Genomic DNA, 27,736 nt, shown 5'->3' on the forward strand with positions numbered 1-27,736 from the left:
AAACACAGGTCATCAAGCCCAGAAAGGGAAACAAGGAACCAAAATCATTCGTCAACGGAAATGTTTACATTAACAATCACCGTACAACATACGTTGTCATGGTAAGAGGCCCACGCTCAAAACAACGCAAAATCAAAGATACCCACCAAAAGGAAACCAGGAACAAGGCAAAAGGCAACAATTTAGGTAGTACGGACCAAGACGGAAGAAAATATAAAACCGGACCGCAAAATTAAATAAACAAACCGGCTCTTGGTTAGGGCTAAGTAGTTCAAGTTAGACCAAATTGTGATGAGCTTAACAGTAGAGTAAAAATTAGTATTCTATCATATTCCTTTTTCCTCTAGAACAATTTAGAATGAAATTTACCATACGACCAGAACAACGTTACAAGTTCACATGACCATTATAGCACGTGATTAAATGAATATGCCCTTTAATGACATACTACCCAAGTTATTCTTTGAAAACATATCATTAAAATTTAGCCAAGAGTGAACAAATTTTAAGCATTAGGGTCTTAGACACGTCTCACACGTCCGTACAGTTTTCTTTTTGGGGGTTCATCAATATCGAAAATAGAACAGAATCTTGAAGCCACTCCGCGTCGCCATTTAAAACTCTGGTTCCCAAACGCAGATAGATAGACTTCCAGTCTGTGGACGTTTTCACGATGAATAAGGTATCACCTCATGTTGAGGGCTAGGAGGAGAGCCCTCACACACGTAGTCTTCAGCCGTTCTCCATTGTTCCGAGTAAAATCTTCACCTTCACGAGGCACATACTACACGCGTCCATCACCAACCAGACGCCAGCACAAGAATGAGTCTCTCGCTTCGAGCGAGCTTCAACAAGCTAACGCTCTGTGTCCAAGACGAGCTCTCATTGGTCAAGGAGCTGAGCATCGTAGTACCAGTTCTCTGCACAGATGTCAGTACGTACAAGGAGCCCTTTAGATCAGGTCGTTACACGGACCCGACCGCTACCATAAAGTGGTAGTGAATCATAAAACTAGAAGGAGATAAGAAATTCAGCAAACTGAATACACAAAAATTGAGGTAGTAAGATACTAATTTCCACAGGGATTACCCCAGGTCCAAAAACGTTAGGGGGGGGGGGGGGAGAAGACGATTAAATGTGACACCTCGGTGTCAACTCATGTTATAAATCTGACTTTTACGTGTAGGCAAATATTGTGGCCTAGCTAGCCGAAATGTACATGGTAAATGCCTTGCACTCAACTACGCGCAAATTCTTGTTAGAAGTCTGATCTTTATGTTTAGACAAAGATTGTGGCCTAGCTAGCCGAAATGTACATAGTTAATGCCTCATGCTCAATGCACACAAATTCTTGTTAGACGTCTGACCTTTACATTCTAGTTCAGGCTCTAGCTACACTCGTAACTTGAATTACACACTGTTTGCCTATTCAGCTCCTACAACGAAGTCTTTGATCTATGGTAAGTTCACGGCGCAGTCATCGGCCGGTCTGACATATTTGCGACTGCACAGAAGAAATATTAGAATGGAATGAAGTGCCTCCCCACACATCTCTCACTATTTATAAGGAACAGTAGGTGACGTCACGCTAGGGACTTCACCCGAATACACACTCGAGATTGCTATGTGGTGAGTTATTTGAGTTCCCACGGTGTTCGCATGAATGTTGTATTATGAAAAACACTGCTTATTAACATCTCAAGACACATCACGTCATTCAGTAAATTATGAGGAATATAACTGTAGCTTTAATTTCTCTAATATCTTTCCTGGAGAGTAGATATGGCCTGATTTCCAGACGTTTCAAGCCTGATTCTTGTCACTTTAATTCATAGCAAGGTGGTAAATGTGGTTTCCCCGAATTGCATCGGAGTGTCGCCATCCTTTATCTGCTATATTCCTTCTTGCTCACTTTGTCTCTGCAAGCTGCACCCACCTAAAATATTTAGCTCAAGTTCCCACCATTTGTGACTTCAATCCTCTGACGCTAGATTATTGCTGCGTTAAATATCAATTTCTTTTACCATGAACGATATTGTTCAATATGTATATGTCATTTTTTGAAATCTACTGAAGATGATCCAGTTGGAATCAAAACATGTACAGATGTGACAAATGTGAAATTTAAGAATTTTAAGTTCACACTATACTGTACTTATTGTATAAGGAGGATACTGTTTAATAATAAATCATTGTTATAGTGATTTAAAGATTATTAAATGCACATCGTGGGAAAAGGATGTGTGGTTTTCATTGAGTAAGAATCCTACACGCTTGTGGAATGCAAACCCTTCACAAATGTCTCAAGCAAGATTTTCCACTCCACGAACCTACTACGCTGGCATAGCAGGGCTAGAGGTGATACTCCCATGTGGCACATCCCAGGTGGCGGATAGGAGTTCCTAACTGGCTTGCCGGCGGACTAGAGGGAAATAAAATACCTCTTGCGGACCAAACACACAACCCCCTGTGGGTGGGGGACGCAGATGAAGAATACACCCACGACATCCCCTGCCTGTCATAAGAGACGACTAAAAGTGACGACCAAGGGATGAATATATTAGAACCATCAAACTCCTTGTGATTAGTACCACCACACGGTGAACACCATGGGTCGCTTTTCCTTGCGCGTAGTACCACTATGTCAGGTACCAAATAGGTTTGTGATTAGTAGCAACCGAGAGCGCAATGGCTTTTCCAGTACCTGTGATTAGTAGCACTATATGAGCAACACCATGGGATGATGGAACCCATGGTTCTGGAGGAACACCAAGGGATAGTATGAGTCCTTGTGGTTAGTACACATTGGTGATGAACACCATAGGTTTGCGTTGCCTGTCAATGGCACTGTGCAAAACACAGTAAGTCTGTAATACATGTGCGAATTTCATTACTTGTGTGTCGTACCATCCATCCATCCATCCATCCATCCATCCATCCATCCATCCATCCATCCATCCATCCATCCATCCATCCATCCATCCATCCATCCATCCATCCATCCATCCGTCCGTCCATGAAGGAGCTGAGGAGGTATGACAGGAATGTTCGAGACTGTAAGGTCTGCTGCAGCCAATTTAACAAGGGATGAGAGGAGAGCTCCAAGGGTACTCAAATATTATTCTGAACTGACAATTCTCTCAGCTGATAAGAGTAATGCGACGGTGGTAATGGACAGTGATGAGTATAAGAACAATATCTCGGCTATGTTGCCAGAGCATGTTTACAAACTGTGCTCGTATAACCCCACCACCTGTGTGCCCAATGCCACTGTGAAGCTCTTACAGTAATCCTCAATTTAAAAATAGAGGTTAAATATCTGATTCTGCGGTATGCTCTACTGCCAAGATTATGTAGATTACCAAAAATCCATAAAGAGGTCAGTCCCCTCAGATCAATAGTTAGTTCAATAGGTTCTCTTACATATGCTCTGGCTAAATATCTAAGCTAATTGCTTCAGCCACACATGGGACATACTGAATCATACATTAGGAAAACTCTGTACATTTTCTTAATATGTGCTCAACCATATCCCTTCAACGCAACGCACTGCTGGTGAGTCTTGATGTGGAATTCTTGTTCACTAAAGTACCGATTGACTCGGTTGTCTCTCTCATTGAGCATCTTGTCCCTGAGGACATACTAAGCTATTTCACCTCTGCATGACTTCCAGCTTTTTCTTGTGGGATGGTCAATTTTACGAACAGAAATGGCTTTTGGATATCCATTTTCACCAGTAGTGGCTAATTTCTTAATACAGCATATTGAGGAGTAGGCTATTGCTTCAGCGTCTGTTGATCTGATGATTTGGCGGAGGTATGTTGAAGATACATTTGTGGTCTGGACAGAGGATTCTGAGAAACACCTAACCTATTTACAAACCAAAATCAGTAGCATCCTTCACTTAAATTTACTATGGAGATGGATTCAGACAGATGCCTTCTTTTCTTGGATGTTCTAGTAAGAAAGAAACTGGATGGCTCCTTAGGGCACATAGTCTATCATAAGCCTAGCCACACAAATTGCTATCTGTCTGCAGAGTCTCACCACCATCTAGCACAAAAAAAGGGCGTTTTCATGACACTCACCGTTAAGGCACGAATTTGTGAGCCATCTAATATTCAGGAGGAAATGGACTCAGTCAAAGTCATGTTCAAGAGTAATGGTTTCAACGGTGTACAGATTCATAGAGTCTTGCCATCTCAGAGGGACGACTAAGTGAAACTCACAGAACAAAGACATGAGGGAACTGCCTACCTCCCTTTCATTCATAACACCATGGATCAAATTGCCAAGCTCCTTTATGAGCACAATATAAAAATTGTGTTTTTGCACCATTAAAAAAAATTGTTCACAGTTTAAGTAAAAGCAAGGACAAATTTTTTCTACTACTACAGCCTGGGGTGTACAAAATTCCCTGTACTTGCAGCAAGGTATACATTGGCTAAGCATGCTGGTCCATTGGTACTCGTATCAAGGAACACCAATGAAATATCTGTCTCAGCTAGCCAGACAAGTCAGCAATAGCTGAGCATGCCCTATCAACCGGTCATGGTGTCATGTTCCAAGATATTTTAGCTCTTACCAACACTAAACACTACAGGTCTATGATTATACAGGAAACTGTAATCCTAATAATTACAACAGGGACACTGGCTATCAGTTAAGTAATATATAGTTGCCAGCCATTAAATATTTACATAAGTAGTTCTTTTTCCTGTCCTTACACTATTGTTATTTCAGGGTTTCCAGATTCATACTCTCTTCATCACTAGATGGTTCACTCTAGACTATGCGCTATGTGTCATACTTTCATAACCTGTATACACCTGTTTCTGTATTATTCTTACTTCTTTTCACTCCCATGTCTTCAACCTTACTGTAGTATGTCCATCCCCCCCCCCATTGAACTAACACCCAGTTTTCTCATTTTTTCTTTCCATCTTCAGCTCTATTCCATTCTTCTATCCTGACAGTATTTTGCTTCATTTTATTTCATTTTATTTTATTTTATTTTATTTTATTTTATTTTATTTTATTTTATTTTATTTTATTTTATTTTATTTTATTTATTATTTCTTCTACCACATTCGGCCCTGATGCTTCTGATGACCTAGCTGTTTTACTTTGCACACACATACAATGGAACAAGAAACATGTTGATTGGAGCTCAAAAGTCTAGTACACGGTGAGCCATCTAGTGACAAATGAAAGTACCACTTACTATAGACCAATGGTAAAGCATTCTTAAATTCAAAACTTCATTATTAGAGAGGTCTGTCTCGTGAAGAGATGAGATTTTCTTTTGAAGACATGGAGCAAAGTTTTCTGTGAATAAAGAATTTCATCTTGTTTTCTTGACATGGCAAAAGCCCGAAAGCTTGTTATCATGTCTACAATTAAGTATCAGTCTAAATATTAAGACTAAGTGATCACATGCTATTGTGTTCCTGGAAATGTGCACCACTGTAGGAATATCACCCAATATTACTAAGTTAGCAGCTGTTAGATTTGTGCAGAACAAATCAAGTGTGCCAACAAAAAAATGTAAAATAGAAAATGTTTCATAGAAAGATAAATTGATGTCAAATTAAGGTAGTTAATGAGACCGGAGAAAGAGACAAGTGCATTAAGATGAAGTAGGACAGGTAGAGTAGTCACCCATTCAATTTCCTGTCATTGATATTATGTAATAAAAGTTTATGAGGGTGGAGGTACTATTACTGTAGTTTCAGGGTTAAATTGTGTAATATGTCGGTCACATTTTAACATTTTTAAAACCTTTTACAAATGTAATCCATGTATTCATTCTATTTGTGTGCTTAATGCAGGAATATTTAGAAGACTTCAATCTGACAACTCCAAAGGAAATGAATTTAATTTTCTTCATGGATGCCGTAGAGCACTGTTTACGAGTTGCTCGGATACTGAGATCTGAGCGAGGCAATGGGCTGCTAGTAGGAATGGGAGGTATGGGAAAGCAGAGTCTTACTCGTTTGGGATCTCATCTCTGTGCATGCAGGTAAACAAACACTTACAATACTCCTTAATATATAGATATCTATTTGAGATACTGTGAATTGATTTTTAAATTTGAGAGTTAATTTTAACATTTACCTTTGAGAATTAATTTATATTGTCATCAATTCACTTCTCTACAGTATATGATGAACATTTATCATTGCAGAATTTGTAGTGAATATCTTTTAATATTGTTGTTTAAATGCCTATTCATTAGTACAGATTCCTGACTTTACCATTTCAGAGCTCCAGGTTTTGGGTTTGGGCAGAAATAGGACTGGAAATACAGGAAGCCTCCATTATTCATGTTTTTCTCCTGGCCTTCTGTCCCCTCCAATTTATTGTTGGCACTTGATGTAGATTTGGCCCTGTTTATACCCAGATGCCCATCGTGACACTAACCCTATTTGAAGGAATGTATTCATTATTGCATGTTCTATGGTGATTGGTAGTGTGTTGTGTAGTGTTGTGTTGTGTTGTGTTGTGTACGTCTGTGTATATGAAGAGAAGTGTATTCTAACAAACATGAACACCTAGTGCTTGTGCCTGAGGAATGAACCATACACAGTTAGAATCCCTGGGCTGGTCAGGCATTAAACCCTGCGCCCAAACCAAAAGCCAGTATGTTGAGTATTCAGTGAAGGAGGTGATCAAAAGAAAGGCACAGTTAACGATGATAAAAATCATGCATTGTTAATGGGTTTTTTCCCTCTGCTAATGCTAAGTAATGCTGCCCATATCACATTTTATAACTTTTGAAATCTTGAAACATAATTATTCCATCTGTCTTTATAAATTCTGTGGGGTGTTATTCTGTGTATCTGTCTGAAGAACTTTCCAATTAGTTAGAAACCTGGAAAGTTGCATGTATATTCTCTATACACTGTAGCTTTTCCTAAAATATTGACAGCAGTTGCACGAAATGCAAAGATGGTGAGAAAAAGTCATTTTAAGGTGTGAGCTCCTTTGAATGCAGTAACAAAGTGGAAAGCACAAGTATTCCTCAGATATCTTAAATAACCTCATATTATTAATAATAATGTTATTTGCTTTACGTCCCACTAACTACTTTTACGGTTTTCGGAGATGCCGAGGTGCCGGAATTTAGTCCCGCTGGAGCTCTTTTGCGTGCCAGTAAATCTACCAACACGAGGCTGACGTATTTGAGCACCTTCAAATACCACCGGGCTGAGCCAGGATCGAACCTGCCAAGTTGGAGTCAGAAGGCCAGCGCCTGAACCGTCTGAGCGACTCAGCCCCGCCCTCATATTATTAGGAATGTCTCCCTATGAATTAAATTTGAAAATTTTCTTCATTGTATTGTGGCGGAGTCTGCCATTTGTCTGGAAGGTGCTGGAGAAGTGAACCAGCTTGGCCTCCTGTTGTGAGTGACGTCTACCAGGGCCCACCCGCTCTCTTTGGCTGGCAATATTTAGAGACGAGACAAGCGCAGATTGGCTAGACCATCTGCTACCACCACCATTGGTCACTGGAAGCCTCAGTGCCAAGTAGAAGGTGGGCTTAAGGTATAACCAGAGCATTCAGACCCCATACAGTGGGACCGAGCCAAGTGAAAGTTCTTTCCGCCAGAGAGCAGGTAAACATGTTACATCCTCGTGGGGTCTTGCTACGCTGAAATGAAATGACGTATGGCTTTTAGTGCCGGGATGTGTCCGAGGACTTTGGCTCACCAGGTGCAGGTCTTTTGATTGACTCCCGTAGGCAACCTGCACGTCATGATAGGGATGAAATGATGATGAAGACGACACAAACACCCATCCCTAGTTCTAGCGGAATTAACCAATGATGGTTAAAATTCCCAACCCTGCTGGGAATCAAACCTCGGACCCCTGTGATCAAAGGCCAGCACACTAACCATTTAGCCATAGAGTCGGACTCTTGCTACGCTAATACTCACTCTTGCTGGTGATATATCTTTAAATCCATGCATGTCAAAAGCCGGTGAGCTGAATTTCTTCTATCAAAACATGAGGAGTATAGCTAATGCTCTACTGGAATTTAATGCTGATTTCATTGATCTAAGATATGATTGTGCGTGTATATGTGAGTCTTGGTTGACCTGATCAATATCAGACAATGAAATTCTATGTTATAATTGTGATTTTATCTGGACAGAGAAGCAGTGCACGATAATAAAGGATTAGGCGGTGGTGTCCTCGTAGCCGTCAAGTCCACGCTGAGTCATTACCAAGGACGGATTTAGCAGGTAGGTGGGAAAAGGCTAGGAAAACAACAGATAGGGAATCTGCCACCTGGGTGACTGCCCTAAATCAGATCAGTAGTGATTGATTGATGCACAGTGGTGAAAGCAACTGTCTCTCCAGGTCAGGCAGTGTTTATTGTTTGTTGCTACCGGCCACCGAACGAAGTGAAGAATCAGGTTAGCGACCTTCGTAAGACTTTAAAATTGAGTTACAACTGCTGCTAATATCCAAGACAGTATTGTGTTGTGTGGGGACTTCAATATTAGTCAATTAGCATGGTCTCCAGATGAGAAAGGCATTGCACAACTTGTTATTAGGAGACATAGTGAAACCGTTTCATATTTCTTGGATGTTATCAATGAAAATAATCTGCGTCAGATATGTTGCTTCCTGACTAAGGAAAATAAGTTTCTTGACTTAGTTTTTATTTCTGAACTGCAGGGCGGCAATATTTATTGCACAGAAACAGAAAAGGTTGTAAAATCTGATCACCGGGCAGTGGAGTTTAAAATCCCTCTGCCTAACAAAATAGTACCAAAGCCATCCAGAAAGACTGCATTTTTATGGAATAAGGCTGACTTACGTCACATGCAAGAGTTTTTTTCTGTACTTCCGTGGAAACTGATAGATGAGTGTACTTCAGTAGCTGAAGCTGCAGGGCTATTCTATGATTTATTTTATCCTATCATTAAAGACAGCGTGCCTGTCCATACTTTCAAAGCTCTGGTACAACAATGAGTTAAAAGAAAAACTGAAGGAGAAGGAAGAGGCAAGGGAATACTTTCGTGCATCGGCTCAGCCAAGTGATTACATACGTTTCTCCACTTTGAGTAAAGAATTCAAAGCGCTGCAGGCATGTAAATATAAGGAATATGTTAAATCAGTCGAGGAGGACATACATACCAATCCCAAGCAGTTCTGGAACTATATAAACAATAAAAGATAGTCAACTCGTCTTCCATCTAGGATGGTGATCCAGAAGTGAGTAATACTCAAGACATCCTGAACATTTTTGCAGACACTTACAGCAAATACCAGCAGACTTTGACGCTTTCGACGCAGTACAACACAGCGCCCTGATTCTTAAATTATCTGCATATGGAGTTCATGGAAGGATCCTAGAATGGCTGAAATCTTATCTATCTGGTAGAACTTGTTTTGATACAGATGTTGATTCCCCATAGGGAACCTGAAATATTTGTCCCAAATGAGTAAATTTATAAAACCAATATAAATGGTTCATTATTGGACATGATAAATTTTCCAGCTAACTCATTGCTGGTTGCCAGCATTTTGCCCCAGTGTGCTGAGTTGGACTCATCAGTTGGTAAATAGCACACCCACCAAGGCGCATCACTAGGGCATACCGTGGAGGCCTAGGACCTAGGGGATGTTTTCATTCCTGGGGCAGGCCACTTAGAAGGTGACGCCTTCTCTCTGGCCAGGAGATTAGATGGGGTTAGGTGATTTGAAAGAAGAAGGAGATGACAAAACGGTGATGTGTTTATGAAGGAGTTGTGCTGGAGAATTGGCCTCTTGGCTAAGGGAAGTGCTGTTCTCCAGTGCTTTACTGAGACATTGTTAGATACATACATAGATTTATAGATACATACAAGGATTTATATACATGTGCGTTTTATAGCCAAGCTGCGTATGGAGATGCGACGAAGTGAAGGTTTTCATGAGGTTGAGGGAGAAGGGGAAGTGCTAGGATTTGGTAAAGGGATGAGAAATTTGCCAGGGAGGTGAATAGGAGGCTGAGGAGATTAGGTGGAGGCAGGGGTGGTGGAATGTTTCTGGGTGGGGTGGTGGGAAGTTTTTGGGTGGAGGTGGTGGAAGAAGGATGTGTGGACTGGGTGGTTGAAGAGGGGGTGCAGGCCGGGGACATGTACGGTGTCAGGGTGAGTTAGGTCGGGTGAATGTTTGGAGGGGAGAGCAGGATGGTTCTACCCGGTGGTGATGGCCATTGAGAAATATTCCTTGAGTGATGAGGCTTCAGGCGTTGGCAAGTGGAGACGTACTAAGTACGTTGGTCTATCAGTGTTGCGGATCCTAAATGCTCTTCGGACTGGGAGTCCTGCCTGTTGGAGTTCTTGAACGATGGCTGCTGCTGGTAGGTTGGGGTCCACGCCGCAGGCAAAGCAGCTGTAGATGTTGTTCTGGCTGGACGGTGGTGGTGGTGGTGGTGGTGGTGGTGGGGCTGTTGGTAGTGTTGCTATGTCTGCTTGAGTGACAGTTTCTTCGTGAGGTGGCGCTGAAGATTAATCCTGCTGACCCGGGGGGGTGGGGATATGTCATCGGGGGGGCAGGGGGGTTGTGACTGTAGTGGTAGCAGAAGTGTTAGAGGTAGCATGAGTGGAGGTGGTAGTAGTGGTGATGGTTTTTGGGGAAGTGCAAGGAGAGGGCGAATGCTTTTGTTGTGATGCAACTGTAGTGGGCGTGGCACGTACGCTGTCGAGCAGCTGGGCAAGTATATTCAGTGGGCTCGGTTCTATCTGATGCAGGCGTCGTTGGATATTCACTCCATTATCCAGGACACTGTTGTAGTCATCCAGCGAAGGGTAATATAGAAGTACATTTCCTGAAGGTGCAGGGCCATCGTACAGTCTGGCGACACAATGGGTGCCGGTCGGATGGTGTTCTTCGAGGATATATTCTTCGGAGAGAGCTAGGTTAACATCGAGGGCGATACAGGTATATATAATTGGGAGGCCGACTTCCTCTTGATGTCTGGCCTATTTGCATTGTTGCTTTGGCGGGGTGCGTTAGTAAAGATGTGGCGTCACCCGGCCGATAAAAAATATGAGAGGGTGCTTATAAAGGTAAACAGTCCACTTTCGGAACTTGGAGGGGAGACGCCGTGGAGGCTTTTTTTTTTCTTAAGTTTTCATTCTCCTCCCTGGAGGACTGGAGGACTTAACACATTGCAGACCGGGTGCCCTTCACCCCATGCATAGCCCTGTTCCTGGCCACTTTCTAACTACCTCCAAGCTGGAGTGCGTGCATTCAAATAAACTGTCAAAACTTCACTAGCTTTTGAAGGACTACTGGTGTTTCTTTCTGGGGGCCTTCCTGAATTGTTTTTGAAATGCAGGTAGGTAAGTATTTGTTGAAATCTATTTTGGCTCATGGTTTTTGGAAATATAGGGTTTTCTATTAGGGGATCAGTTGGCCAGTAATCTTTCAGACATGATTTCTTCACCTGCCCTATCAATATACACAGAGCAATATTTTTCTAAATTTCCCTGCTAGTGACATTAGTCCACTTTAGTGTTTTAGGGGATATGTTAAGAGAATGTGAATTCTGCTCATAGTATAAGTTTGTCTGTTCAGCTACATACTGAAAAAATTCATCACCGAACATGAGTCCTGCTACTTGTCCTATGTTTCCAGATGCATTAGGCCATACCTTTATTAGGAGCGCCTTAAAAATCCTCTAGCCTAGGTTCACTGTTGTCCATAACCCAGTTGTCAGAAAACACTACATTATTTACAATATTTAGAATATTTACACCCGTAACACAATTATCAGACTCATTCTACACTACGTTCCACAACTTGAAGATAAGGCTATATCCTCGTCATCACTTAAAACATTTCCGTTAGAAGATATTTCATCATCGAACTCTAAATACTCAGCATCACTTGGATATTCGGAGCCCGTATCAGCATATAATTTGCGAATAATATCATCCCTGTTTAAACACGTGATCCCTGGGTGCTGCCATCTTGCATGGCTCTTTGAACTTTGTAAATGTGTTGTCAGGAAGTGCAAAGAAAATCAATGATATGAATAATAAACTAATAGAAATGCGACTATCGATTGTGTAGAACCATACATAACAGAGTTCTATCAGCCTTGACCTCCAACTAGTTCTGGTATACCTCAAAAGATAGCACTAAACTTCAGTCTGCTGGGTCTGCTGCTAACACGAGATAACTCGGGACCACTCCGCAACGCTCGGCCAGGCAAACACAAGTTTTCTCGGGACCAGTCCGCATTGTGTTAAGAGAGACATGACGGAACTGAAGGAAGAGAAGCAAGGGGGTCAGGAGGGGGTTGAAGAGCAAGGAGATAAAACACCGATGAGAAGGTTACAAGAGAAGTGAATAAGAGTTGGCAAAGGCCGGGGGGGGGGATGTTGGTCAAAAGAAGAAATTAGTTGGAGGAGGGGGTGGACTAACGGGTTGACGGGGTGGAACTGGAGAGCGGGCTGGCAGTGGTGGTGAACGAGAAGGCTCCACTCTATATCGATGACAATAGATGGGGGCTCCGGTGGCAGTGAGGTGCTGGATGTCGGCGGCAGTAGGGAGGAGGAGACGTACCATATATGTTGGGCCTGAACTGGTATGAATGCGAAACGCACAACAGGTGGTGTGAAGTTCCTGTAGGATGTCCTCGCTGGAGATGGAAGGTTCAATTCTGCGGATCACACAGCTGGGGAGACCATGATGAGGTGTGGATTGCTGCGTGGGCAACGCTGACGGTGGTGCTGCTGTGGCGTTGTCTTGAAGCGATGATTGGGACGATGGCGGCGTTGAGGCGGTGGATCCCAATGGGTTGTTAGGAAGGGGGAAGGGGTTAACTGTTGTAATAAATGTGGAATGTGGAAGGGAGGAGGTCACAATGGGCGATGGGTGGCAAGTATATGAGAGGAGGACAAAGGCATCGTGGTAGAAGTCATGGGGGTGATAGTTGTTGTAGGGGAAAGGGAAGAGGAGGTCGATGTGGGTTGTTGCGAGGTTATGGTTGGTGGCATGTGGACAACGGGGAGGGTGGTGGGGTCGGCAGAGAGTTAGGCAAGTTTGGATGGAGGAGTAGATTCCACAGTGTAGAAACGGTTATGAACGGATATGGAGATGGCGATGAAGAGCCTGTGCGTGTGTCCCCTGCAGTGGGCTTTGAGGATCTCTCATGAGATGTGTTGATGCCATGGAGGCCACCGTGTAGGCTAGTTGGAGCCACCAGCAGTGCCAGTGCACTATGAGAGACTTTGTCTCGTTACCAAAAATTGACGCCTGCCTGGCCATCAGGTGATATAGAAGTTGATTCCTATAGGGAACCTGAAATATTTGTCCCAAATGAGTAAATTTATAATACCAATATAAATGGTCCATTATTGGACATTATAAATTTTCCAGCTAACTCATTCTTGGTTGCCAGCATTTCTCCCCAGTGTGCTAAGTTGGGTTTATCATTTGGTAAAATAGCACACCCACCAAGATGCATGGCTAGTGCATACCATGGAGGCCACTGTGTAGGGTACTAGGAGAAATTTTGTGGAATTTGTTTCTGTTTGAACCCTGAAAACTTTATATATTTCCTATATTAGGTCAGGGTTAGTGTAACCCCCCCATTTAAACAGAAGGAAGCACATAATACAAGATACATATAAAACATGTAATTATTTGATAATGCAAAATAACAAACCTTACAGAACGACATCAGCCGATGATCAAACAGGAAAACATTTTACCTTTTACAAACACGTGGCTTCGCAGGATAACCATCATGCCAACTAGAGAAAGGAAGTATGGGAAGCAGGCCAGGAAACCCTAGAGGACGAGACCTTACGCGACATTGTAGGGAAAGAAACGTGAGAACATTAACCCTTTGTCTAATTTATTTAACATATAGAATTGAATCAAGGTATGAAGTGCACAAGGTTAGATAACATTATTAATTTCAAAAATCTAATCGAACCACGAGGTTCCTATCAATGTTTCTCTCAGGAAAGTGAATATTTACACAAAGTTACAATGACATTTAAATAAGTGAGCATAATTTCGATGTTGAAATTTACAATGAAAATTTAACGGGAACAATGACCTAATTACAAACATCATATAAGGTAAGTTGAAAAATGTTACAAGAGAAGGGAACAACAGAAATTAAATTTAGCGCAGAGGCCTATAGAGAAGCAGTCCTCTCCTAATACACATCAGTGAGGGACACAAAGCTCAACAGGTGTGCACTAAATTGATATGGAATTACTGGAGGCAACTCGGAAGAAAAAAAATTAAAGTTTACATATTCACAAAAGACTAATAAAATGAATTGCCTCCAAAATAAAGGGTATGCCTAGTTGACGAACTACGGCATTACAAATCAAAAGCGGTGAAAACCAGGGTCTAAGGCAAACTCCGAACGAATGAATTTACATTTTAAGTTAACACTTGAGAACAGAATACATGCTTACCCCGGGATGGCTGGAGCCGGTGAGCGGACCATCTTACAAGGTGCGTCTGATCGTTACGACGTACGAAAACCAAAGACACTGAACAGAGCCTTGCTCTTGCTAAGGAGCCAAAAAGCCGGAAATTGGGAAATACTCAAACAGCCAATCAGGGAAGCTACCTATGTTTCAATCTGAAGTTTGACCAATACCAATTAGTGTTATTTTCACCAATAGAGTTATAGCACCAAATATGGTAATGTGGGAAATTCTTTCTAGAGATTTTGATTGCAAAACTCAGCAATTTCGTGATCGAAGCCTCCACGTGGCACTACAGGGTGATACAAAAAAATGGGTTACAAAAAACATATTACTGGAGATCTCCAATATCAATGTCAATGATTAAGTAAATAATTGTCTCTTCAGTGAGTCCTGAAAATACTTTAAAATACAACTTCATCAAAAATAAAACACACAAATTTTTACATAATTTTTACAACAACAAAAATTTAGTCAAATTCTTCAAAAAATGTTAGTTCCTTAGTTTCTTTTGTCAAGTCAAAAATGATTCCGCCAACTATCAACTCAGCACCTTTGACAGAATATGGTACTGAAGTCTGGATACCTTCCCAACAATATTTAATTGACTCACTAGAGAGAGGGCAGGTAAAATTTATGAAGTGATTTAGTTACAGGGGCTTTGGAATTAAGATGATGTCTTCATTATATGTTGAGTTTTGCCTACAGCTGAAAATGGAGAATTTACTGTTGCATCACAAATGTGCCAATGCATTGTTCATAATAAAATGCATAACAAATAGAATAGATTATCCGGAGCTCCTGCAACTAATACCTCTTCATGTTCCGGCATGAAACACAAGACACAGAGTCACCTCATGAGATCAAGTGTCGAACTGAACACCACAGGAGTTCGTGGTTAATATAGTCACCGCGGACACTGAACAGTGTTGGAAAATCTGTGGATTGCATCTGTTCTGATATAAAGACAATTAGAAAGGTAGCATTACATATGGGAAAATAATATATATGTAGTATTGTAAGATGTTAATTTTTGAATATTATAGTTTGTGATTATTTGTAAATAATACGTAATTATATGTAAATAATAAGTTAGTAGTAGGAAATAAATTACAGGTATAGTACGCCATCTGTAATTGAGAATAGCCGGTTGATGGTTAATAAATCTATCTATCCATCTATCGAGACTCATACTAAGCCAACCAGCAGCGACGGTGGCCCGAGCGTCATGATGGTAAAACCCCCATGCTGCGATGGGACCACTTCCTGGAGGACGTTCTGGACCCAGTTCGGGACAGTGTGTGGGCACAACAGTTGGAAATTGGAGATAAGGGGCGTATACCTGATGCCTGGGCTACATGGACAAACAGCAGAGGTATTAGAGATTGTCCAGCAGGAAGCCACTTATGAGGAGATTATGGGAGCACTCAACAGACATTATGGTGACCACTAGCTACCAGTGCCTAGTGAGTTCAACTAAGGAAGATGACCCATCACGCCAATGAGGCACTACAGGAATTCGCCGCTGAAGTCAAGCAGTCAGCCCACAAAGCTCTGACGGGCTGGACCATATCTAGCATGAGGCAGCCTATACTTTCATGGGTGGGTTCCACGACTCTGAAATCCACCAAAGGCTGATGCTCAGAAGGGTGCATAACATCAGGGAGGCCTCAGAATAGCTGTGAGTATGGAGGCAGTGAAAAGAACTCTGGCACCTTCACTTAAAATGTGACATATCTTCCTAAATTTTTTAGGTTATGTCACAACTAGAGTTCACAAATGCCAGAAACAACAGAATGGCTATGCAGTATGATCAGAACAGTGCATAAGAGTACAAGGTTCAATTATTTCCTGTTAAATTAGCAAATGTATGAAAACTCTGTTAACTCTTAAATTGTTTTTCAATAAGTGGATGTTCATTTTTTTATTTTTAGTTTTTTGGTTCTTATTCTGCATTATCTTAATGTTTGAAGGAAAATTATAAAACAGATGCTGTTGATTGGATATGACAAAAATCTCTCCTTACTTTAATGACGTTGATACCATATATGTAGGAACATTCAGTGTTATTTCAGAATTGCAGTTGGGAAAGGGTTCATTCAGGTAGCTACGTTCCGTATTGTAAGAGTTAGGAAGGTATGATCATTCCAGACAACCTTACTTTCAAATTTACTGATATTATTATCATGTCTCTTCACTGCTTAATTCTTTTTTAAATATACGTGTGTATTTTGAAATTTATTAAATCTGGTACTTTGTTTTAGCTGCCTACATGGATTCAAATAACTAGCGAAATATTTCATTTTTGAAAGAGTATGTACCAAATATACAAGCTGTGAAGAGCAAGGTCACACCGGAGATGCACCTAGTAACAGGAGAGTGATGCAGGCCACCAACCTCATGAGGAAAGACCGGATTATATGCATTTGCAAGTTTTCATATGCATTTGCATATTTAGCCCCTTTTCACTGGTTGTTGCATATTTTAACTAAAAACTGGCGATGATGCATATTTTAGGGCTATACCTTCGAGCCTCAGATTTTGCTCGTTTGCGGGACCTGGAAATTCTTAGATATTGCTCGCTCATGCACATATGTGCTCTTGGATCTGATTGGATATTTCTGTCTTGGATCTGATTGAATGTTTCCACAGGTTAGTGCTATACAGGGTGAAGTGAAATTCGTGCACTCGGGCGTCGCAGTGCGCCTCCTCACATGCCATTAATAAAAAAATATATGTTACAAAAGTTTGTCCTGCGAGTATATCCAGCAGAAAAATGACGTTGAAGAGTGGCAATCTGGCAACACTGAAACCACATGTATGGTAACTGCCTCTGTCAGCACGTGTTAGTCGTGCTGTACAGTAGGTGCAGTGGATAGAATTTTATTTTTTTGGTTCTTATTCTGCATTATCTTAATGTTTGAAGGAAAATTATAAAACAGATGCTGTTGATTGGATGTGACAAAAATCTCTCCTTACTTTAATGAAGTTGATACCATATATGTAGCATGGGCTAGCATGCAGGAGGTCGAGAGTTCGATCCTGGGTTGAGGCATACTTTTTTATTTGCTAATTTCCTTCAGACATTACATACTGTAATACAGTAAGACTCCGTATCTTAGGTCACATGTATCCTACATTTGCAATATTTTGTAATGCTGAACACAACAAATACGTGGTTAGACAAATAAGAAACAGGCAGTTGAAAAAAATGACCTATCATAGGACAGAATAACTACAAACAATATCACTTTCGGGATGCTACATATGATAGCACAGTACAATAACACAACATCTACTTGTCATTTACATACTGCACGTCATTTTTATGAGTGCTTAGATGCATCACATTAGCGATAATACTGTCCATATTAATGACCGCATGACCTTCAACACAGAATACATTGTCTTCAGAACAACAGATGCTCAAAGCGACCTCTCTGCACGTCCAAACGTTGCGCAACCCGCCAGATCATACAGCCCTGGACCCTTCGCAGCATAGCTGCGTCCACAGTAATAAGAGCAGCATGAACACACGCTACCAATTCTTCCACATTTGTCAGCGGAGTAGAGTACATGTGCTCCTTCAGGTCAGGTGAAAGCGGTGGCCATACAACTGGACCTCCACGTCCAATCCGTTTTCCTAGAAATGTTCTGTCCAAATACTATCACACATTAATTCCAGAGTGTGGAGGTGCACCATCATGTTGGAATCATATCCTCTGCCGAACATGTAGTGGAACATCTTCCAGCGCATCAGGCAGATAGTTCGAGAGGAATGCATGATACTTTCGTGCAGTCAACCGGTGAGGCAACATGTAGGGGCCCAAACACCTGTCACCCAATATTCCGACCCAGACGTTGATATCAAAGCAAACTTATATCCCCAGTCGCTGGTGGCGTGCGGGTTAACCTCACACGAATGGTGGGCATTGTGCACATTGAAGACACCCTAACGAGTGAATGCTGCTTCATCGGACCATAGTACGGTGTTCAAAAAGTCATTGTTGGCTTCCTGTTGTTGTTGAAATCATTCACAGAATTGCATCCACTGATGGCGATCTGCAGGATGCAGGTGTTGCGTGAAGGGGTGCAGCCCATGCTCGTGCAACACGTTAACGACCGTGCATTGCGAGACACACAGCTGCCTTGCTATGCTATGACCTCTGTCACACGATGGTGGAAGGAGAGAACCTGACTCCCGAAGACGCAACTCCAGACGACGAAACACATTTTTATCTGGATGGCATCGACGAGGATATCTAGCAGCATATTCACGAGTGGCAACACCAGCCCGGTTATCAGATGCACTATGGACCAGAAGCATATCCACATATTCATTGTTTGTGTATGGCATACATCTGCCACACTGGTTTAGAAGTTTACAAGAAGGACATTCGATACGTGTACGCATGTACATTGGAGTCTGTCATGGGTACATTACTCCACTTGGCACTAGTCCCTGTCTGGTGGACAGTGTATACACTACGTAATAAACACGCCGTCAGTCCTGTGCGCTGTTCAACCTAACGCACATTACCCTTCCGACAGATATTGTTCTGCATGATTCATCTCGACACCGCTACTTGTGAAATGGTTGGTTTCCGATTACACTGTTTCCCTAGCAGCAATATACGTGATGTTTCCATAATCCCATCGATAGAATAATAATAATAATAATAATAATAATAATAATAATAATAATAATAATAATAATAATAATAATAATAATAATACATTGAGATACATAATAAACAGCATGCAGTTACCAGATGCAATGTTGAAAGGCATAATTAGTGGGACCATGGTGATAACACATACAAATTGTAATCAACATTGGACATAATTCACAAAGCACGTTGCTAAGCCTACTGGTAACATAAGGCGCTAATGAAACGTAATGGACCTGAATGAGGAGAGAATAATAGTTGGTACTAATCTATGGGACCATTGGAGGAGGGTACAAAGAAAACAGGTTTCGCATCTAGTAGATGAAGTGATGCGAATAAATTCACGCCCACGATGTGGAAGCGGCGTCTTTCAAAGCTGACCAATGAAAACGATTGTTCGTCCATTTCTAGGATCGTAGTATGTAAGTGCAAATGGTTTCTAGAGGACCCACTGCAATCGCTGTTGATGATTAAGATGCCAGAAAGCATACCACCTGGACTACATTTACGAAATAAAACACATACGCCTCAACCCAGGATTGACCCCTCTACCTCCTGCATGCTAACCCAAAACTCTATCCACTGCATCAACTGTGCAACATGACAAACATGAGCTGACAGAGGTAGTTACCCTACATATGGTTACAGTGTTGCCAGATTGCCACTCTTCAGCATCCTTTTTCTGCTGGATATACTCGCAGGACGAAAGTTTGTGAGAGACATTTTTTTATTGCTGGCATGTGTGGAGTCGCGCTGTGATGCCCGAGTGTGTGAATTTCGCTTCACCCTGTATAGTGTAACATAGAATGCGTAACAAAATATAACAATAAACTGCGAGAATCTTAAAGAAATCGTTCAATTACTACAATACTACAATATTTTCAATTGAAGTTATTAGTATTTTAGTCGCTGATTAGTATTAAGTACCACGTCAAACTGGCATACTGGAAAAAAATATGGTGCTTATGCAATATCTAAAGCAAGCATTGAGCAAAACCTGAGAAATGTGCAAAATCTAAAGCTGCAAAATCAGAGGCCGGAGTGTATTTACAATATTTCAGAAATCTAAAAGGGCGGGCTGAAGCTCTATCTCGTTTTAATGTTTTATAGTGACCATGACATATAACTGCACAGAGTCAATGTGTTTGCCACCCGCACACCCACTTCATCACCTTGCCTGCCATAGCGATGATTCATCGCTGATGCAAATAAATTATGCACATCTATCGTTTCAGTTTAGTTCTCTATTTATTTGTACAAAGTTCAAAGCATAGTGTGTAATGTGCAGTGCACCATGCCACCCAAAAAAAGGAATGCCGCTTTGTGGATAGCTGACCATCCTAGACCACTTACTTATGACGGAAATAAGTTATAATACCAATATAAATTGTCCGTTATTGGACATTATAAATTTTCCATCTAACTCATTTCTGGTTGCCAGCGTTTCCCCCACTGTGACCTAAGTTGGGCTCATCAGTTGGTAAACAGCACACCCACCAAGACGCATGGCTAGTTCATACCGTGGAGGCCACTGTGTAGGCTACTTGGAGCCACTGGCAGTGCCAATGCACTATGAGAGACTCAGTCTCATTACCAAAAATTGATACTTGCCTGGTCATCAGATGATAAAGATGTTGCTTCCCATAGGGAACCTGAAATATTTGTCTCAAATGAGTAAATTTATAATACCAATATAAATGGTCAGTTATTGGACATTATACATTTTCCAGCACATTCCTGGTTGCCAGCGTTTTGCCCCTGTTTGCTAAGTTGGGTACATCAGTTCGTAAATAGCACACCCACCAAGACGCATGGCTAGTGCATACTGTGGAGGCATCGTCGTTGAATAAGTTTTCATTCCCCGCGTGAATGACGGGGCGGGCCCCTCAAAGCGTGACGCGGTCTCTTGGCCCGGGAGATGTGCAGTGAGAGTGAGGTGTGATGAAGGAGAAAGATGGGAAAACGATGTTACAAAGTCATAGAGGAGGAATAGTGGGGTCTCTTGTCTAGGGAGATGCGAGATAGAGTGGGTGTGTAGAAGGTGTGAGGTGTTAAACGGGAGTGCCAGGGTGGAGGAATGGATGGAGAAGTTGGTAGGGCTGCAGCGATGTGACTTATGGAAGTTGTGAAGAGTTGATAGAGATCGGTATGTGGAGGTGGGTGGAAGAAGGGACAAGTTGTGAGAAGTGGTGGGAATACGTAGTGACGAGGTTGATAGGGTTGATGAGCTGGACGGGTGCGATAACATGTAGCAACGGAAGGATGTCTGGGGAAAGGTCGAGGAGGGGTGCGAGAGAGTTCCACTGGATGATGACTTTGGTAGATGCGTGCTCCACTGGAGATGAGGTGATGGACTACGTCTTCTGATGGTAGATGGAGGTGTACTAAGGTGGTCGGACCAGACGAGTACAGAATGCAGAACGCCCGCTGGGCTGGGATGCCTGCTGCTTGAAGTTCGCATAAGACTTCTTGTTCGGTGATGGTTGTAGCAACGCCGCAAATGACGCAGTTAAACATGGTGGGTTGAGATGGTGGTGGCGGTGGTGACAAAGTTGGTTGTGTGGCGATTGCAATAGTTGAGGCTGGTGCGTCGGTGATCCGCTGATGCTGGAAGTAGCGAGGTGGGATACGTAGAAGCCTGGGGCATTCAGAGTTGGGGAGTATTGGAACAGATGAAGACATGACTGGCGAAGAATGGGAATAAGTTAAAGTTGTGGGAGAGATGCATCGTAGGGTGAAGGTGGAGGTCGTAGTAGTTGTGGTGGTGGCGAAGGACATGACAGAAGAATTAACTTTATTACGGGATGGCAAACTTCCAGTGTGGAGTTCGGTCATGTGCTTTTTTGAGATCGGCAGGGAGCTGAAGTAAAGTTGATGAGCAACCGAGCCGAGCAAAAATAGTAGGAGAAGCTGTAGAGATTGGCGATGCCCGATAACAGCGAGGAGATAAGTGGAGGCTCTCTACTACTAAAGTTTTCATTCCCCACACTGAAGGGGTGAGGCGGGCCACCTAGAAGGTAACGCCTTCTCTCTGGCCAGTTGAAGACATTGGAGAGGGAGTGAGGGATATGTAGGATGGGAAAGGAGTGATTTGCGGAATGGTGAGAGGTGGTATGGGCATTACCTACCTTTTTTTTTTTTTGCTATTGGTTTTATATCGCACCGACACAGATAGGTCTTATGGCAACGATGGGACAGAAAAGGGCTAGAACTAGGAAGGAAGTGGCCATGGCCTTAATTAAGATACAGCCCCAGCATTTGCCTGGTGTGAAAATGGGAAACCATGGAAAACCATCTTCAGGCCTGCCGACAGTGGGGTTCGAACCCACTATCTCTGAGGGACTAGATTTTTTTATAAATATGGGGACAAAATGGACGACGAACTTATTTGATAGGGATGTGGACAAGACATAAATTTCTTTTTAAATATCATACATGGATTATTGTTGTAATGCTATTTTAGCAGAAGTAGATGATGCAGAACATATAACATAGACTATTAGACGTGTATGCAGTATTTTTTTTAATCATTGGCATACAGTTTAATGATTTTGATGATTTTAATACAAGAGATGGATGATTGGAGAGTTGAACATTCATAATGCAGTCATTCTAAATAAGATGGGTATAGGACGGGGGACGCCGATGTAGCCACACGCTCAAGATTAGAATAATTGTAATGAGGGGTGATGTAGATTGCTTCGTTGTTGTTGTTGCTGCTATTGTTGCTGAGGGTGATAAGGGAACAGGGAGGAAATGTGAGGTGAGGGTCCCGTCACAGACCTAGGTCGGCCACCACCTGAGGGTGGGGGGAGGGAATGGTAGACGTGAAGTGGGGACTGGATGAAGAGTGGGGAAGGAGGGCATGGGTCATTAAGGAGTTGGATGAGGGGAGGATGGGCTCAGTTGAGGGTGCGAAGGATGGCTCGTTGGAAGACTCTTAAATTGTTTTTCAATAGTAGATGATTTTTTTTTTTTTTTGGTTATTCTACATTATGTTCATGTTTGAAGGAAAATTATAAAACAGATGCTGTTGATTGGATATGACAAAAGCCTCTCCTTACATTAATGACGTTGGAATACATAAGAACATTCAGTGTTATTTCAGAATTGCAGTTAGGGTAGGGTTCGTTCAGGTAGCTACATTCCCTATTTTAAGAGTTAGGGATGTATGATCATTCCAGACAACCTTACTTTCAAATTTACTGATATTATTATGATCATGTCTCTTCACTGCTTAATTCTTTTTTGAAGTATATGTGTGTGTTTTGAAATTTATTAAATCTGGTACTTTCTTTTAGCTGCCTACATGGATTCAAATAACTAGCGTAATATTTTATTTTTGAAAGAATGTGTACCAAATATACAAGCTGTGAAGAGCAAGGTCACACCGGAGATGCACCTAGTAACAGGAAAATAATAAATGCCATTGCTCTGTCCACGAGGCTATGCCCTGAGAGCTTTGCACACCGCTAGAAGGTGAAGAGGCAGGCGGATACCATGGAGGTGTGGGTCGAGTGGGCAGCTGCCACTGAAGGCTCCACCATGTGGAGGGAGCAGCTGAAGGATGAAGACATCGAGCAGGTTCTGTAGGCCATCGAATAGGTTCGGCAGCGGGAATTCTCAAACGCAGTCCAACCTACAAGGCATACTGGACCCAATGGGTATCTTTGAAGGTCAGTGATTGGGTGCTAACCTACATGTGGGAGACTACCAAAGGCAAGAAGCAGATTGTCTAGCTGGTAATCCCCAGGAGTATGAGGAAAGAATTGGTGGCACCACTGCTGACTGCGTGGAAGTGAGCAAGATGTTAGTGATATTACTGGGTGCACTGTGGAACAATGTCGAGAGAACTTGCCAGATCTGACACTTGCGCTGCAAGCGGAGGCCCATGTACCAGGAGTAGGGCCAGAGCACCTTCAGAAAGGATTGCCTTCGATATCACTGGGCCATTCCTCAAATCCAGTGCTGGGAATCATTACTTACACCTTGCCATAGACTACTTCAGTATGTGGCCAGAGGGGTACGCTATTGCTAACCAAGAGGCATTGGACAGTAGCCGACGTCTTGATGAAGAACTTTTTCTGTCACCACATGGTGACTATGATACGGACTTTGATCTGAGACTGATGCAGGGGTTTCTACAATGTCTGAGAGTGCACATGACCTGTATGATGCCCCTCTACCCTCAATTCGACTGCATGATGGAGAACTTCATGAAGACTGTCAAAAAGCACCTCTGGTAGATAATTTTGTGGCACCAGAAAGACTGGGATGAGAGGATCACTTTCATCTTGATGGCATACTGGACATCCACTCACAAGGTGACACACTTGACAATTGCCAACATGTTCTTTGGGAGGGAACTATGCCTGTCATGCAACATAATGCTTGGATCAGCACCAGATCAAGTGCATCTCACAATGGTCTATGTATGGGAAATGGTAGATGGGCACAATGGCATCCACAACAATGCCCGTCAACATCTGAATGTAGCCAATGACTGGACAAAGACTCGCTATGACCTGCTGGCTAACTCTGTGGGTATCTGAGAAGGTGACTGTGCATATTTGTATCATCCTGTGCAGCTGAAAAGGAAGTCACCAAATCTTCAGTCACTATGGGAGGGTCCATACACTGCTGTCACTATGATCAGTGACATTATCTAAAAATACACAGTGATGGTTGTCTATTTGGATTGCCTGGCACCACATTGTGAAGCAGCTTGGGATGTGCAACCTTGGAGGAGACAATGTGGCAGGGTCCAGCATTTTGTTTGGAAGGTCAAAGAGGAGTGATCAAACTTGGCTCCACTCATGAGAGATGTCACCTAATAGGGCCCACCTGCTCTATTCACCTGGTGACCTGTCAGAGATGAGACAGGCACAGATTGACTATTTCATCTACTACAACCACTGTTACATCACTTGAGGCCTTACAGCAGTGTAGAAAGTGGGTTCAATGAGTAACAAGAGCATTAGATCTCCAGAGAGTGCCAATGGCTTCTCCTCATGTGAAGTATCTGGATACGGATATGTAAAAGTCAATCCAAGTGGTTTTGGTGGTTCAGTGTGAGCTCAGTCAGAAAGTGATAAACCTGCTTCCTTTCTTCGATCAGAGTTGAGACCTAACAAAATCAATAAATAACCTTTCAATGGGTCTTGCATCCTAAGATGGCACTAATAGACCCATCATAGTGGACAACGCAGGTTTGACAATAGCACAGTTTTGACAAGACTTGACCATGTTCCTAATTTGAAGATCCATATCTTTCCAATAAAGGTCTGTCTTCTTTTTAATGTATTTTGAAAATATGTAGGTGACCTCCAATTGCTGAATAATTGTGGTAGCATTGGAACACAATGGGAATAAGAATCTATGGACAGACAATATTTAACATTTGATCATTACAGGATTTACAGAATAGGATGTGATTACACAATGAGTAGGGTTTGACAGTTTACCAGCTTTAATTTCATCTGATTGTCTTGCTCAACATCTTAATTCTGGTGTTTACTAATATCATGATGCAACAAGGAAAAATCAGATAGGATAGTACTGATGAATCCATAAATACAATTAAAAGGGTTGGGAAGATTTTGAATTTGTACATCATTAGATTCACTGAACATCCAACTTAAACCATCGGCAATGACATTTTCAATGCCCCTGATATGATAAAAATCAAAATTGAAGGCCAAAATTCTGATTGCCCAACACATCAAGACAAGGATGATTAAGGACCAAACTTAAAGCTTTGTAGTCAGTTTCCAATAGAAAATGCTCAATGTACATACAGAATTTCTCTAGTGAAAAGATGAATACTCAAGTTTGTACATGGAGTACTTGGATTCCACAGGGGTTAAGGCTTGTGAAGTATAGGTGAAAGAGGCATTTCCCCCATTCATTTTCCTGAAGAAGAACACCAGAGCAAGAGGCATCAGTTTGAACAATGAAAATTTTGGAAAAATCAGGGATGGCAAGAACAGGAGAATTTGATAAGGCAATTCTTAATTTTTCAAAAACTTCTCTTTGTGGGGTTGATCCCAGAATAACTTTCTTACTCATTAATGCGTTGAGTTGGGACATGGTATTATAGTTCTTGTATCATAGGAATGTTATGCATTATTGGAACATTCTTACTTGTCATATAAACTAATATCATTTAATGCATATTTCAAGTGAGGGAACTTAAAACTTGAATAAATTCTTCCCAAGCAATCTTTGTACAATTAAGAAGGGATCAACAAACACAATAAACCCAGGAAGCAGGACAATAATGAACCTAGGTGGAACATTTAAAAGGGACTCCAAAATATTAACAAGAGAAAAAATATTCACAAGCTGAGAGAAGTTTTCGAATGAGAATAACCTCAAAGACCTAACTTGAAAACACTGCACTCTGCAGAGACTTTATACAAAACTTCCTTAACTAATATCATAAATAGTCCTATGCCCTTCTTATTTTCCTTTTCTTTTTTTCTTTTTGCCACAATACATTCAGATCAAATAAGAATAGAAGACAAACAGTCTTCATTTGTCATCATTATAACAGTTACTGAGTTTAAAAAAGAAATCAACTCTTAATTTCAAAGCATTGTTGAGAGCTCTTGTGTTTAAATTAGGATAATACTCCAAGCAATAATTGATTAATTGCTTATATATTTTATCTTATTTGTGAATTTAATTATGCATAAAACTGCTAAGCATCATTTTCAGTGCATAGCTTCTTATTATGCTATTTCGTCAAACATGAAAGTTACATGTAAAACACCTATGCACCTTGCTTTTGTGTTTAGCATTTTTATGAATAAATTTATGTCAGGATTCTGGACAAGTTGAAATATACAATGAGAACTAGCATGTTTTAAAAATAATAGCAATTTTATTTTCAATTTTTTAGTAGAAACACAAATACATTTGAATAACAGCTCTAATCATGTTTAAAGTAATATTATCAACAACACTGCTAGCATATCCCACATACAATATCTTCATGGTAAGTGTTGTATGATTAGGAAATTAAGTTGTAAAAGAAGTATGAAAATATTCTTATATACATAGTAAATATCCCTTTGATGATGTGATCCATGCTATCTTAACTTACTTTCACATCCCATCCTAGCGAAGTTCTGCTTAAATATTTCATGGCAGTCACCATTGAAAGTCTCTCTGAATACAGAATTTGTTAGTTCCTGATTTGGTGATAAAACAGGCAGTAAGCTAAATGATCTCACTTGTGAAAGCCCTATGTAAAGTTGTCCATGACTGAAGATTGCTTTCGGAAAATAAGGACAGATTTTGTCAGAAGTTTGAACCCTGAGACTTATTGAACATGAGAAAACAAAGCATATTAGAAATGGCCTTCTTTTAAATTTAAAAGGCATGTATGCATCAGAGAAAGCAAGTGTATTCTGGATATGAGAACATTTTTTGTAGTAACAGAATATACAACAGTTGCCTCTTTGTCTTCTTCTTTCAATGTTATGACCACATAGGATCACTTTAGTGCCCACCTGGTGGCCATGTTCATTAAGGCGTCAAGTCTAAATGGCCCAACACTGTGATTAGCCAGTTCGAGTCCCGATGGTCAAAACATTATTTC

At 41.5% G+C, this 27,736-nt stretch overlaps 1 protein-coding gene across 1 annotated transcript in view; it reads left to right on the forward strand.

Moving 5' to 3' along the window:
• Dhc16F (Dynein heavy chain at 16F) overlaps positions 1-27,736 on the forward strand; it is a 1,052,459-nt gene that overhangs the window by 591,007 nt on the left and 433,716 nt on the right. The window contains exon 37 of the mRNA XM_068227815.1: positions 5,832-6,022. Coding sequence (XP_068083916.1) covers positions 5,832-6,022 — 191 coding nt within the window. The remainder of the gene's footprint in view (positions 1-5,831; positions 6,023-27,736) is intronic.

This window comes from Anabrus simplex, chromosome 5, assembly GCF_040414725.1.
Source record: "Anabrus simplex isolate iqAnaSimp1 chromosome 5, ASM4041472v1, whole genome shotgun sequence".
In the NCBI taxonomy this organism is placed as follows: Eukaryota; Metazoa; Arthropoda; class Insecta; order Orthoptera; family Tettigoniidae; genus Anabrus; species Anabrus simplex.